Here is a 15,813-nt window from a genome sequence, read left to right on the forward strand (position 1 = left end):
AAAGGCTCCTTGAGAACCTGGATTCTGAACTCAAGAATCCAGGGCTGACTTTCAAAGCGAAGTGGTGGGATGGCTTCTGCCTTGTCTTTTGAAAAATGTAGACAAAACACACGACAGAACCTGCAGAGTTTCTGTCCGGGTCACACCAAAGTCTGCAGAACTAATCACCTCACTTCCCTACGCAGGTTAACCTGACGTGCGGTGGCTCAGGCCTGTCATCACGCTCAGTCTAGTGACGAGCAAGTCACTTAAGCTCTTGAGTCTCCGTTGCTCCACAGAGAAATGGGAATAAGAGTTACGGCCACGCCTGCGGGTGACCGGAGTGGCCCTGAGAGGCAAGGCCCTGTGTGTGGGGCTGGCGGTGCTCAAGAGAAAACACCTTCCAGGAGCTTCTGCTGTGGCACAGTGAGAACGGTGGCATCTCTGCGGTGCCAGGATGCAGGTTTGATCCCCGGCCTGGCACAGTGGCTTAAAGGATCTGGCGTTGCTCTAGCTGTGGTGTAGGTCGTAAGAGCAGCTCGGATCTGATCCCTGGCTGGGAACTGCATATGCCGTGGGGCAGCCAAAAAAGAAAAAAGAAAAAAAAAAAAAAAAGAAAAAAGACAGACAAGAAAAAGAGCACACTTTCCAAGGAAGGCGACCCCCCCAGGGGCCTCGGGGGTCTTGACTGCCACTTGCTCACATACTGCCGGACAGACACAGGTTTCGGTCAGCCTAGCCCGCGTCCAGGCCAAGGTGGAAAAAGCAGAGGTAAAGTTCGGGGACAGATTTCCAGACCCTCCCTTCAGGGTGGGCCCGGCACCTGCGCACGAGGCCCCGAAGGAGGCCCGCCCCGGCTCCGGGGCGCCTCGGGGACTGCTGCCACACTTCTCTTTCTGAAGGGAAGACAATCTCTCTGTATTTGAATTGCAACTGTCCACAGCTCACAGAGCAGGAACTTCAAGGTCCTTTTGTAACACGAACAAAACTCCTTCACACACAGCAAACTTTATTAGTGATTCCAGCTTATCAGTTTTCACAACGGGGTACACGTGCTTCTCCCCAGACACAGCTTTGCACTGACCACAGCGGAGGCTGTAGTGACAATACCCATCAGCCCAAGTGTCCAGCGCACTGTATTTGATCTCCTTCCTGCTGCCAGAGGAGCCCTGAGTGCCGGCCGAGGGTCCGAGTTGCCTCTGCGGAGGCAGGGCAGGTGCATGTGGGCCTGATGCTGGCCTCGGGTCCCCCTGCAGCTCCCCGGTGTCCGGGTGGCTCCCTCCGGGCGCGAGGCAGGGGTGAGGAGGTGACAGCTTCCTGGATCCCCCGCCGGAGGCCTGGCCCCACCCGGAGGCACCACACGTCGCCTGGGCCCCGGGGGAGCAGCAAGACCCAGGGCAGCTGGCTCAGCATCTGTGGGGCTGGAGCGCCGTCCTGATGCCGGCGGCCAGGGCTCGCGGCGTGGGGCTCTCCGCGGTGCAGCTCACGGGCAGGCCCTGCGCGGCCAGGGCGCGGGCCGTGGTGGGGCCGATGGCCACGAACTGCAGGGGGAGACAGGGGCCTCAGGGCAGGGGCAGGGGCAGGGGTGGGGAGCAGGAGGGCGAGGGGCCGGCCCACGTCCTCTCCGCTGCGACATCGCTCCTCCCGCGAGGGCTTAGAGATGCCGCAGGACCTCTGATGCACCCCTGGTCCTTTGCCTGCGAAAAGTCTTCCCCGCAGGACAGCCTCACTGTCAGCCTGAGCGAGAGCTCATAGCCCCGTGGCCTGGGTCGGGCGGGGACGGAGGCCTGGAAGCAGCACATGCCAAGGGTGGGGGCAGGTGGAGCACAGAACAAAGTCTAAAAGGGGCTCTGAGTGTGGCGGGGGCTGTGGCTGGCCCCCCACCCCCGGAAAGCAGAGCCGTGAAGCCCAGGGCCCAGAGCCAGGGGGTCAGGTTCAATCCCGGCTCCACAGGACAGTGGAGGTGCCGCCTTGGCAGTACCGCCTGTGGGCGCGAGGAAGGAGGGCCACTGTCCCCAGAAGCTCAAGCTCCTGCAGTCTCCACCCTGCAGCCCACAAAGCAGCCCCTCCTCCAGAAACTCCCTGAGGAAGAAAACTTGAAGCTGGACCCCTACCCTACACACAAAAAATCAACTCAAAGTGGATCAAAGACTCACATGGAAGAGCTAAAAGTATGAAACCAGAAGAAAACAGAGTGAACCTTCACGACCTTGGATTAGGCAACGGTTTCTTAAGACACCCTATGAAAAGTACAAATAACAATAAAAAATAGGTAAGTTGGTCTTTATCAAAATTAAAAAAAAAACCTTTGTGCTTCAACGAATACCATCAAAAAAGTGAAAAGAGGGGAGTCCCTGTCGTGGCTCAGTGGTTAACGAATCTGACCAGGAACCATGAGGTTGCGGGTTCGATCCCTGACCTCGCTCTGTGGGTTAAGGATCTGGCATTGCTGTGAACTGTGGTGTAGGTTGCAGATGTGGCTCAGATCCCATGTGGCTGTGGCTGTGGTGTAGGCTGGTGGCTACAGCTCCAATTTGACCCCTAGCCTGGGATCCTCCATAGGCTGCAGGTGCAGCCCTAAAAAGACCAAAACAAACAAATAGACAAAACCGGCCAACGCCCTGAAAAGATGCTCAGTGCCACTAGTCATGAGGGAAGTCCCAGCCAAACCCACGGTGAGAAATTACTTCCTGCCCACGAGAGCGCCTGTGATCACAAAGACAAAAAATAACAAGTGTCGGCGAGGAGGCGGAGGAATTCGAATCCCCGTTCCTGCTGCTGGGAATGCAACACGGTACAGCTACTTCAGCAAACAGCTGGTAATGCTTCCAAAAGTGAACATTAATGTATGATCTAGCAATTCCACTCCTAGGGATGTATTCAAGAGAAATGAAAACGTATGTCCACACACACACAAAAAAACTGTATCGACGCTCATTCAGCAATACTCATGACAGCTCAAAAGCGGACGTGACCCAAACACCTATCAGCTGATGAATGGGCAGTAGAAGGTGGTGTATTCGGAGAACGGACCATCATCTGGATACAGAGAAATGAAGTACAGACCCAAGACAGCACGGGAGGCCTTGAAACCATTAGGCTCCGTGAAAAAGCCGTCGCAAAAGACGACGTGCGATGACTCCCTTTATGTGAAAAGTCCAGGACAGGTAAATGTTCTGGATAAAAACCGGTGAGCTCCACACATTAAAAGGTACATATCTGATTCATAAGCAGTGAGTTTTGGTGCTCTCTTGCCGTGCAGCAGGCGAAGGATCTGGCATTGTCACTGCAGCAGCTCGGGTTGCGGCTGTGGTGTGGGTTTGATCCCCGGCCTGAGAGCTTCCACATACTGTGGGCCCAGCCACACAAAACAAAAATAAAAACGTGAATTTAATGATATGCAAATTATATCTAAATAAAGCAGTCATTGTTGTTGTTTTTGGCTGCACCCTCAGCATGTGGAAGTTCCTGGGCCAGGGGCTGAACCTGCGTCACAGCAGCGACCTGAGCCACTGCAGTGACAACTGGGGATCCTTAACCTGCTGCGCCACAAGGGAACACCAATAAAGCTTTAAAAAAAAATTAAAAAGAAAACAAACACCTCCCTGAGGGTGGGAACTAGCAAGCAGCAAACATAATTTCAGCAGAAGCAGTTTGGTGACAAGACGACTTTTCCCCCTGACCTTTCAGTCCCCCTGAAACCGTGTGGTCACAGGAGAGAGAGCAGGCGGAGACGCTGCTGTGGGACTCACCCCGGGGCCCACAGCGGCGCCTGCAGGGCTGGTCCCGGGCTGCAGAGGGCGCCCTGCAGCAGTGCCGCCCACCCCCTCATGGGCTGGAGGCCCAGCGCCAACGACCATCCGACCACCCGGGCGGTCCCTGAGCACCGCCTGGGAGTGAGGGTGCCAGCCGGGTGCAGGGGGCTGGCACTGTCCATAAAAGTGAGGCCGTCCTGACCCTCCAGGTGTGCCAGGAAAGGCCAGGACCTTGGCTCCTGGCTGCATGAGTGCCCGTAGTGCTGGTGGCCTGTCCTGGGGGCCTCTGGTCACAGCCTCCCTTGAGCCTGTTAAATGCATCCCCATTACAGACACCTGCAGACCCCTAACAAATACAGTCCCCCCAAAAGTGCAAAGGAAAACCTTTTTAATTAAGACCTGAAGATCTTTGTACAACTATAAATGTAATAAAATGCACTGAGTTAAAAAAAAAAAAAGACATGAAAAGGGGAAATGCTTTTACAATAGACAACTCAAGACAGTGAGAGCAGAGGGGAAGGGGCTAATACGGTGCCAGGCCCCAGGCTAAGGACTTTATCTTGAATTCTTTCATCTAATCCCGAGACTAACGATCAGAGAAGACCATACATCTGTCTGTAAAGGCCGCAAGCGATAATCACCCTCATGCTACAGGCTCAGAGAGGTTAGGTAACCGGTCCAGAAGCACCAGCCAGGAAGTGGCACTGCGGAGTTGTAAGCACAGGGCCCGGGACTCCTAAAGCCCTGCCTTTTCTCCAGAGCTGCAGCAGGGCATCTGTGAGGTCAGGCTGCTTTAACGTCACGTGGAAGTGCCAGGATAATTAGTAAAAGTTTTTTAAAAAAAGTATCTGAAAAGATCAAAAATCCACTGAATACTTCACCTTAATCTGGTCAATGCTGTCACCAGATAATTCCTGAATATGCTTGAGACTGTACGACAGGCCAGAGGGGCTGAAAAACGTGATGCTGGCTGGAATGCCCTGCGCGGAGAGAGGCCAAGATGAAGCCCTCGCCTTGGGGCCGAGGGGAGAGACGCTTCCCGCAGCCCCGGCACCCCTGGAGCCCCAGGCAGCCCCCGCGCATTCGTGACAGGAGGGTCCCCGCGGACGGCACCCTGGGCTCCACCGAGGCCAGGTTCAGGTGAGGGGACTATTCAGAAAGGGGTGTGATGGGAGAGGCTGGTGCTGCTCCTTGGTGGCTCTGCCTGGTCAGAGGACACGGGCACTGTGGCCCCGGCACCCAGCCCAGCAGACAACGCCTCGAGCTTCAGTGGCCAAAGTGGCCCCGATCAAGTGAGGCAGCAGCAAGCCAGCTCCCTGCCGCTCTCCACCCCTTCTGGAAAGAGAGCAGACAGCACACAGACGGCCGCCTGGCCCTTCTGCTTTGGTTTCTGCCAACAGGGCCTCCAGGACCTGCAAGGCTTTCGGAAGCCTGTCCTGGGCGAGGAGGGAGAGGCATCCTCTGAACACAGATGCAGAAAATTCCTTCCACTCAATCAAGAGCCATGCGCTCCTCTGCCTGCAGCCCCCAAAGGTCCCCAAGTCCAATCCCGACTCCTCCTTGGCCTGGAGGCCTTCCCAGCCTCCGCCGCTGCCCCTGCAGGTCCACCAGTGCCCACACCTGAGCAACATCAAGGTCACCACTCATGCCAGGCTTTCTTTGTCTCAGATGCTGTACATTATCTCCTAAATCCAGATCAAAACTTTCCTAGATAAGCCAGGTCTATTCCTAGTTCCCAAGAGAGAGGCGAAGCCTCCTAAAGATGGGGGCACAGCAGAGCCCACAGTGGAAGCCTTGCCCTCGGCCCAGCCACCCCCACCCGGGCACCCAGCTCACCCTGGCTCGCCCCAAACTCCACGCACCTGCTGGGAATAGTAGCTGTTGAGGTTCCCCTGGATCCCGGGGTGCGGAATCGTCTGGTAGACAGTTATGCTCTCCATGGGGACCCCTGGACACAAGCAAAACCAGTACACAGACTTTACCAAGCTGGGCACATACCACGGGGCACAGCCAGTGAGGATCCTGGTGCCACACAACCCTCCTGGAACGAGCTGCCGGGACCGGGCAGGTGTGGGCTTAGTGCCAGCAGATGCAGCTGGCCCTCAGCCTGCTCGGCACCATGGGTGCTCACACGTAGAGGAGGCTGAGATGGCAGAGGGTGAGTGAGGCTGAGATGGCAGAGGGTGGTGAGGGTGTGGAAACCTCGTTCCCATCGTGTGGGCTGCCCACAGGACTGGCCCAGGGCTGCACCACGGGTGATGTCTATGGCATCCCCCCCGTAGGGCAAAAGGCTTGAGGCCGAGTTTTGAGGGAGTTTTACCGGCCTGGGGGCTGGAGTGGACAGCTCAGAGGTCTCTGGGGCCTGGGCACCTTGGGATGGAGCCCGGGGGCTGGAGCGAGGCTCAAGAGGCTGAGCCGGAGGATGCTGCGTGAATGATATGCACGGCCAGCTCCCTCCTCAGGTTGGCTTCTGCGTGTGCCCGCCTGGGGGCAGGGGTCACAGCAACACCACAGCCCCCTCCTCCTGGCAAAGGCTCCGTGGCAACCCTCTATGTGCTCCCATGAGAGCGGACTGGGTGGAGGGGAACAGACCTGAAGCAGGGAAGGCAGAACGCACCCCACACCTAACATGAGGCTGTCCAACCAGGCCTGCTCGCCCTTGGGGTCTCCAAGGCCGACACTTCACCCAGAAGGCTCTGGATGGACCCCAGAGAGTGGGGGTGGGGCAGTGCCCTCTGCATCCAGTCACCTTTGTCCTTGAGCATACGTGGCAGGGTTTCTCGTTTGAGGTTTCCGCAGGGAAAGAGAAGAGGCAGAGCTGACGACTCCCCTGCAAATAAATCAGAGACTTTGCAGAACTTCGTCGAAAGTCAGGAGGCACATGTGCCTGCGGGTGAGGGAGCGGCAGCCCCGGGCCCTGCCCTGCGTGCCAGGCAAACTAACATCCACACGAGCCGGACGCTGTCACCCCTGCTCCCTAGTGCCCTCCCATCCTGGTGGCTCCAGTGACCAGAGTCAGTCTAGAGGACAGGCCTGTGCTGGCCCTGGAGCAACAGTGTCTTCCTCTGAGGAGCCCCGGATGGAGGGAGAGAGGGGGCCGGAGCCCAGGAGGAGGCAGGAAGCAGCATGAGGGTGTCTGTGGCCCATCTCATCACCGTGTGAACTGACAGCATCTCCGAAAACAGCATCGCTCGACCACCCAGCTCTTCCTCTTTGCCATAAGATTATTTATGGAAAATAAAGTAATTAAAAAAAAAATCCTTTTTGGGATGAGCTTACTACCTGCAGATTTTAACCCCAATAGGCCAGAGCTAAACAGGCCGACCTGACAGCTGGTTGACTGCTCAGAGGCCAGAGGTGAGGTGCCCCCAGGATGATGGGGGGCACCAGGCACCCGGCAGGAGTCTAACCCGACATGCAGCAATGCACCACGGGGCTCCCTCAGCAGGAAGGGGGCCTGGGCTGCGGGCTGAGCACAGCAGCTGTGGAAAATCCGGTGTTATGCAGCTGGGGTGGGGGCTCCGTAAACAGTAGCTGTGGGTAATTAGATGACAAGACTGAGTCTTTAACTGTCATTTTCCTCGAAGAGGTGTGCGTGACTGTAAAACTCTAATAACTGCCACGTCAGCGACGGCTGCCCTTCTCAGGCCTGCGGGCAGGGGGCGCTGAGCGGCCGGGGAGCAGCAGGAGGAGGCCGACTTGGGAGATGCAGGTGCGCCCGGCCCGCTGTGAGCTGGAGACGCAGCCTGGGCTGCTGACCTGAGCTGGAGACCTGGCCCAGCCCTCTGAGCTCAGTGACTTTGGACAAGTCACCCTCTTCTATCAGCAGAAGTGAGTCAAATGGTCGCCCGGCACCTGGGCCCAGGACAACAATGTTACACAATCAGACAACTTGCAGGAAACGCCAGGGTGTGCGGGCCAGTGACTGCCCCCTGCCTCTTCTCACCACTCACCCATGTTCCTGCAGCGTCTCCAGGGCCAGTGTGGACGCTGCCGGCGGAGGGCCGTGGAGCAGGGCAGCTGTGGGCGGGCAGCTCCCTTCCCTCCGATCGGGGCCCCTGGCCCTGAGTGTGGTGGAGCCGCTTTCCAGTTAAAAAGGGCTCTTCTTCCTTAAGGGACTGTTTCTGAGACCCCCACAAAGGCGAGGTGGGAGGTGAGCCCTGACCCGGCGGCTCCCCGGGCCCCAGCCTGGTGGAAGCTGCAGCCAGGATGGGCGCACACAGCCTGGGCTGTCCCAGGGCGCCCCCGCCTGGCTTCCTGCTTCGGCTGCTGCTCCCACCCAGGCTGCAGCCAAGGTGCCGAGGGGCAGATGAGACCAGCTCCAGTGAGGCCGAGTCCTCCATCAAATGCAGAGCTCCAGGGACTCAGCAAAGAGGAATTATTCTCAAAGGAAAAGTGGGAAAAGCAGCGTGAACTGGAAACCGGGCAAGTCCCTCTGCCGTCCCCCGCCTGAGCTCCGGGGGGTCCTGGCCCCCAGGGAGGTGGACGATGCCTGACTCTTCCAGGACCAGCTCCCAGGGATCAACAGAAACAGACACGCTCGAGAACCTTCGGGCAGCAGCACTGGCTCCTGACAGGAAGGCCTCCTAAGACCTCCGAGACAAAGAAAGGCTGGTGGCACCTTGAGAAGAGACGGTCCCACAGAGCAGGCCACACACGGCACCACTCGCCACCGTCCTGGTCGCCGTGGAAGTGCCCAGCCAAGGTGCTTTCTCCCTGCCGACCCGGATGCCGCCACCCCAGGGGCGGAGCAGGCGCACCTTGCCCGGGTCAGCCTCAGAGGAAGACCTCGGGGTCAGCAGCCGACCTGCCCACTCAGTAGGTTCTAGAGAGGGTCTGGGACCCGCAGCTGCGGGTCAGAGCCCAGCCCGCGTTTCGGATGGTCGAGGGCTGCTGTCCAGCTACGACACGTGAGGATGTGGCCCAGCAGGCAGCTCCACAGCCCCCGACCCGGAGCAGCAAGGCCCTGGTCTCCTGCCCGTGACAGAGGGCAGGCTGAGCCCACGTCATCTTTCCCGTGGGTGTGTGACGTCACGTGTCTATGGCCCTGACGTCAGGCCTATCGCTGTGTCTGTGGGGGAGGGGCCCACGTGACAAGGGCACACGTGTGTCCGCAGCTGGAGCAGACGCGTGGGGGGCCGATGGGACGACCCCGGAGGGGACCCCCTACGTGTACTCTCTCTCTCCCAGAGCTTGGCTCCAAAATTCTCAGCTCATGCATCGTGAGAAGCCTACAGTTTCACACCTAGTTTAAAGCTTAACCCCTATTTAAATATAAACAGGGAGTTCCCTGTTGTGACTCAATGGGTTACAATCCAACTAGGGTCCATGAGGCTGCTTGTTCGATCCCCTGGCCTCGCTCAGTGGGTGGAGGGTCCGGCGTTGCGGTGAGCTGTGGTGTAGGTCACAGATGTGGCTCGGATCCCGAGTTGCTGTGGCTGGGGTGTAGGCTGGGAGCTGTGGGTTCGATTTGGCCCCAAGCCTGGGAACTGCCATAGGCCACCCATGTAGCCCTAAAAAGACAAAACAAACAAACGTCCCTAGAAGCCCTGCCATTTTAAGAATCTGTCCATATGCTGTCCAACGAAGAGCTTCTGAGCAAGTGAGTCAGCTCTTGACGGGGGAGCAGGCTCTGGGGGAGGGAATTCAGAGAAGGAAGTGACTCCCACGAGGAAAGGGGGGGTGACAGACAGACGGACGGCGCCTAGCGACTCCGGCTGCCTCTGCTCCCCTTAGGACCCCTGCGGAGGGCTTGCCTCTGCGTTTTCTCTGACCCCTCTGAGTCACAGTGGAGTTGTCTCAGGTCCTTCCGTGTAGCGGGTGGAGGGCAGTGGCCTGAGTCTCAGACAAGCACAGACAGACAGACAAGGCGCACGTCCAGGAAGGGTGCACATGCTGCGCATCCACCGACACCAGCGGGGGCACCGAGGCGCCGGTTGTGAGACCGACCAACCAAAACGCACGGCTTCTCTTGGGGTGACCCTCCTCTACTTACGGGAACAAATGTATTCTGCAAGCTTTTCTGCGTTTCCACAGTTTTCTCCTTCAGGGTCCAGGCCAATTTTACTCACTGGAAAACAACACAAATACATTTCTTTACATGGTAATTCAAGTCTTTCTGTTCCTGTGTGTGTGTGTGTGTTGTGCAAACCCAAAGGCACGTGCCTTACAAATGACATGGACAATGTCTCCCCTGGGACGCCGTCAGGGAGCTGGGCTCCGGCCCCGCCCCCTGGACCTGCAGCTTTGGGGCGCTGTCAGTCTCTGCGTCCCCCCTTCTCCCCCAGCTCATGTGCAGGAAGGGAAGACACCAGCCAGACGGGGCTGTTTTCAGCATCATAGGAGATGAGGAGAGCACGCTGCCTGCCCTCAGGGAGGAAAGCAGAAAGGCTCTCATCAGCCAGGCAGGAGGCAGTGGGTGTTTGGGGTGTGCAACTTAACGCAGCATCAGAGGCCCCGTTTTGTTAGGGAGGTGACCCATGGAGACGGGGCTGGACCGAGGTCGGGGGGCGGGGGGGGGGGAGGAGGAGCAGTTTCTTCAAGATCTGCCGACAGGACGCCCAGCACCGAGGAGGCAGGTCACTTAGGGGAAGGGGAGAGAGCAGGCGGCAGACCCCCGAGCTCCCCGGAACGCTTCCAGACAGGGGAACACGTGGTCTCTCTGCAGAGGCCACTGACGAAGGACGGGCCCAGACCGGCTCAGTCTTAGTGAAACAAGCACGCGTTCCCGAATCCAAACAACGTGCTCGCGGGACTCCACACAGGCCAAGAACAACGCTGCACAGTGTGCACTTGTCTCCACAAGCATCAGTGCCGACAAAATTAAGGCCGCCGAGTCACAGCGTTTCTGGAGAAGCGCAAACATCTCTCCCGCTGGGCTTCCCCACGGAGCCCCCTCCTGTTCACGGGACCCTGTTTTCACGCCTGCTTTGAGAAACATTTCTCCTGTCCCCCTCTTTGCTTACAATGTCCACAGCTGCTGGGCAGCCAGGAGCTCCCGGGCTCAGTTGGACCGAGGGCGCCTGTGTGTTGTAAAGTGGCCCCAGTGGCCCCTGGCACCCACATCCCCGCGTCAAGCCCGCCTCTCGGGTGTGGTCTGGACTTACTGGCTCGATTCAAGGAAAAAGAGGGAATGTCACCTCCAAGGTTAGGTTGTCAAGACTGTGCTCCCGTCCTGGGTGCTGGCTCTGGGCTTGTCCCACAAGCGGGGAGGCCAGCTGCCATGTCGGGAGAAGCCCTGCAGAGACACCCACGTGCGTGAGCTGGGCAGTGGTCCCTGTGCAGGATCTCGGAAGCAGGCCCTCCCCCAGCCAAGCCCTGAAGTATCTACAGCTCAGGGAGAGACCCCGAGCCAGAAGGACCAACCAAGCCAGCGTGGACCCACAGAAACGGTGAGATAGTCCATGCTTGTTTCTAGCTGCTAAGTTTGGGGGTTCTTTGTTCCGCAGCAAAGACTAGCACACGGGGCCTGGTCTCCTCCAGCGGCTGGTGCTCGACCTCCTCTAGCTCTCCAAGCCCTCACTGAGACTCAGGTGAACAGAAACCTCGGGGCCTCATCAATGCCTCTTCCCTTTAGCCACGGAAGGCGGCTCCTTCGGCGCATCACCTTTCCAGAAAGGTGAACTAAAACAGAACGTTCGGAGGTCGGGTGATGGAACTTCGTGTTGAAGATAGATGTGGTTTCTCCCTAGAGCTTTTTGAAAACTGCAAAGTCTCTAATTTCATCTCTCCTTTGAAATTAGGTTTCCAGTATTTAGAATATGTCCTTTTCCTTCCAACAGAACACAGAGGGAGCAGCTCGAGGCCAAGGCACGGCCCATCGAGGCCAAAGCTTTGCACCTGTGCTATAGTCGACGTCGGCCCACGCTCAGTGGCTTCAAGAATCAGACAGATTTCTCATCAACGTGTCACCCGTTTCTTTCTTCTAGTTCTTATGTGACAGAACAGTGGGAGCAAAATGCAGAGCGAGGCCACTGAAATCAAGCTGCAAGTCATAGGATAGCTTGAAATTACTTATCGGAAGGATGTGGGAGAGTGCGAATCTGGAGTATAAAATCAAAATAGGAAAATGTACAAAACCACTCTATTTGGTAGCTGAATTTTTGGCATATAAGTCAGAAATTGCCTATGTTATTTTCTTTTCTCTTCTATCTCAGGAAAAAAAAAAAAAGAAATAATGAAAGAAAGTGCAAGCCAATTTTTTTTTTTTTGTCTTTTTGCCATTTCTTGGGCCACTCCCGCAGCATATGGAGGTTCCCAGGCTAGGGGTCGAATCAGATCTGTAACCGCCAGCCTACACCACAGCCACAGCAATGCAAGATCTGAGCCGCGTCTGCAACCTACACCACAGCTCACGGCAATGCTGGATCCTTAACCCACTGAGCAAGGCCAGGGATCGAACCCTCAAATTCATGGTTCCTAGTCAGATTTGTTAACCACTGAGCCACGACGGGAACTCCAGCAATTTTTAACTTATGGGGGCGGGGGAGGGAATAGTGGAGGTGGCATCCTGGGCAGCTGGAAGGTGCCAGCTGAGGTGCTGACCTGGCAGAGTCCCGCCTCATGGAGGAGCTGGATACACGTCACCTCTCTTAGTCCAGCAGCTTCCAACTCTCTCTTCCCAACCTCGTTTCTCTGGAAAGTGTGCTTTTAATTCTCAAACTTTTTTTCACTCATACTGTACCTTCTCCCAATATTTTAAAATTCCTTTGGACAAACTGAACTGTATTGAACCAGAGTTACAGGTGCGTTCACTCGCAATTACTAAGCGTTAAGTATTTGAAAATGTCCATTTTTAATGATTCCCTGTTTTCATTTTGTGCTTTAAAAATAATACGTAAATTCCAAACTTACCTGGGAAAATATGGAAAATATTTTAAAAATAAAAACCAATTACAATACCACTACTGGGGAGTAACTAACTTTACCATCTGGTGATTTTCCTTTTAGGTTGCTTTAAATTAGAGTAAAGGTATACAACATAAAATAAAATTCTTCTTTGTCTTTTTAGGGCTGCACCTGAGACACATGAGGTTCCCAGGCTAGGGGTCCAATCCGGGCTGCAGCTGCCAGCCCACATCACAACCACAGCCACGGCAACTCGGGATCTGAGCCGTGTCTGCAAACTACACCACAGCTCACAGCAATGCCAGATCCTTAACCCACTGAGCAAAGCCAGGGATTGAACCGACATCCTCACGGATACTAGTTGGGTTTGTTACTGTTGAGCCACAATGGGAACTCCTTAGCAAAACTTTTCAATACATGCTGACCAAGTATTTCTCAAAAGATGTGAATCAGTTTTCAATGCCATTTAGCAATATTTGAATATATTTGTTTCACTGCACCCTTATCAGCAGCATTACATAGTTACTTGATTACTTCTTATAAATTTAGTAAGGAGAAAATCATGATTTAAACTGAATTAAATTTTTTTTTTTTTAGGGTTGCACCTGCGGCATATGGAGGCTCCCAGGCTAGGGGTCTAATCAGAGCTACAGCTGCCAGCCTACAACACAGCCACAGCCACAGCCACATGGGATCCAAGCCGCATCTGTGACCTACACCACAGCTCACAGCCATGCCACTGAGCGAAGCCAGAGATCGAACCTGCAACCTCAAGGTTCCTAGCTGGATTTGTTTCTGCTGCACCACAATGGCAACTCCTTCTTCTTAAAAAAATGAACAAAGCTAAGTCACGGTGGGATGAAGCCCCCGTCCTTCTCTGCTGTGCTCTCCTCGCCCGTCACACTGCGGTGCTCTCATCACCCAGTGTGTGGCTTTCCTGTACCCACCAGTTCTCCAGCTCTCAGCTGGGTGTCCCACAGTTTAACTCCGTCCCGACACTCTGCCAGGAGGTGGCCTCAAATTCTGAGGATGACTGGCTCAGACCCACAAAAGTCCCTGCTTCAGACCCACGTCATCCCCTGTGCTTCTGAGGTCGGCTCTAAGCGGAGGTTCTTACGACCTGCTCCGCAGGTCAGGTCACTTGCTGGCACAACTCACAGAGCTCAGGGAAGTGGGTTACTACCGGCTGCGGATTTATTACAAGGGCTATTTCAAAGGATGGTGCCCGGGACGGGTGTCGGGGTCGGGCCCTGAGCATCCGTGCCGCTCCTGGCTCCGGCCTCCCTGCCAGCTCTGCTCTGTGTTACTGTCTTGTGGATTTTTACAGCGACGTCATCGCCTGTGCACGATGGAAGAAATCGCCGGTCCCTGGGGAGGAATTCAACCTCCAGCCCGTCTTCTCCCTGGCAGTGGGGGCAGGAGGCAGGGGCTGAAGGCTCTCGCCCTCTTCACAGGACTCGTTCTCTGGGCATCCAGCCCGATTTAAGCGGCTTTCCCAAAGTCACCCATTAACATGGACTCAGGTGGAGTTGAAAGAGGTTTGCTATAAAAGGCATCTTTATCTTTCTTTTTTTTCCTTTGCTTCTTAGGGCGGCACCCACAGCATACGGAAGTTCCCAGGCCAGGGGTCCCATCGGACTACAGCTGCCAGCCTACACCACAGCCACAGCAACTCAGGATCCGAGCAGCTGAGCAGCATCCGCGACCCACACCACCGCTTAAGGCAACTGCGCCAGATCCTTAAGCCACCAAGTGAGGCCACGGATCGAGCCCGCAACCTCATGGTTTCTAGTTGGATTCGTTTCTGCTGAGCTGTGACAGGAACTCCAGCTTTATCTTTCCTAACACCTAGGGAATTCCAAGGGTTTTAGGAGGTCTGTGCCAGGAACAGAGATGAAGCCCAAACGCGTCTACTTCTCATTAGAATCACAACACCACAGTCACGCTCTGGGGTTGGAGTCGTACCTCGACTACTTACCTAGAGAAGCAGTAGCATTTCCCACCACATACACTGACTTCGAATTCCATTTTTCTTTCAGAGACGTTTCCCAGGCTGCAAAACATGAAATTCTGTGTGAGTTGCAAATACCAAAGTGGCCATTTAGACTGCTGCCCAAGGCTGTTTGTTCCTCCTAAAAACCCTGTGAGCAAGGCAAACTGTTAATAAGCAGATATCAAGAACGTCTCCAAACAAAATCCATTTCATACCGTTCACCTTCTCCAAATTTTTAAACACGGCTTGGACAAATGTTTTGGCATCCCAGACTTGAAACAGCAAATCATTTCCATAGCAGCATTTTTAATGTGTACCTTAGAAAACAGACAACTTGAAGCACTAATTTGCATGTGATATTAAAATGTAAAAATCTACACTTTTAAAGAAAATATCACCAGTCATGAAACAGAGGCAACGAAAATGTCTAATAAAGCGACAGGACTGGGTCTATTTGGGAGGTAAATCTGAAAGCCGTCAAGAAACCATCATTTCGGATGAGAAGGCGGGTTCATCGACTAGGTCAAAGTAGAGAGAAATACTTTCAGGTTCATAAACAAACGCGATCTAACAGAGAAGAAAGGACATCCTTAAACACGGATGAAAGAACTACCAAGAGAAGATGGACTGGGTGAACGTGTGACGAGGCCACGGGGCCTTCGACATCCTTTGAGGAGGGAAAGAAAAACCAGCTCTTTCCTCAAATCTGAGGATGAACACAACTTTCCCTTAAATTCAAGTGTTACTCCATGCTTTACATTCCGAGGGGAAATTCCCTTTTTTAAAAAAAATTTTATGGCCGCGCCCACAGCATATGAAGTTCCCTCGGCCAGGGATCGAATCCAAGCCGCAGCTGCAGCAATGCCAGATCCTTGAACCCACTGTGCCAGGCTGGGCATCAAGCCTGCACCTCCACAGCGACCCAAGCTCTTGCAGTCAGGTCCTTCAGCCACTGCACCACAGCGAGAACTCTGGAAATGGCCTTCTAAATACCTATAAAGGATTGAGTTTCCCCTTCTTTCTTTTCCTACTCCACAAATGTAAATACTACTTATTTAAAAATTATCTAGAGCATGTGAACCAACCATTCTCTAAGCCTCACAGCTCACACTGGCTGGAGCAAGGCTGAGATGGAATCAGAAAGCCAGACTTCCGAGCCAGCTCTGCCCTCTGACCTGAGTTTGTTCCTGGCAAGTCAGCGAACCCACCTGTCTGTTTCCCCAGCGAGATAACTGGGAT

The 15,813-nt window shown here is 55.0% G+C and overlaps 1 protein-coding gene across 21 annotated transcripts in view; it reads right to left on the reverse strand.

The window, feature by feature from the left end:
• UROS (uroporphyrinogen III synthase) overlaps positions 969 to 15,813 on the reverse strand; it is a 29,474-nt gene continuing 14,629 nt past the window's right edge. For 12 of the 21 annotated variants that reach the window (XM_021071902.1, XM_013983864.1, XM_005671555.2 and 9 more), the window contains 6 exon segments: positions 14,560 to 14,634; positions 9,730 to 9,804; positions 6,484 to 6,564; positions 5,597 to 5,682; positions 4,616 to 4,714; positions 969 to 1,520 (listed from right to left, as the gene is read on the reverse strand). In XM_021071902.1, the coding sequence (XP_020927561.1) occupies positions 1,386 to 1,520; positions 4,616 to 4,714; positions 5,597 to 5,682; positions 6,484 to 6,564; positions 9,730 to 9,804; positions 14,560 to 14,634 (551 nt within the window). In that variant the 3' untranslated portion in view covers positions 969 to 1,385. 21 annotated transcript variants of the gene reach the window in all.

The sequence above is a fragment of the Sus scrofa genome, chromosome 14 (genome assembly GCF_000003025.6).
Source record: "Sus scrofa isolate TJ Tabasco breed Duroc chromosome 14, Sscrofa11.1, whole genome shotgun sequence".
Classification (NCBI taxonomy): domain Eukaryota; kingdom Metazoa; phylum Chordata; class Mammalia; order Artiodactyla; family Suidae; genus Sus; species Sus scrofa.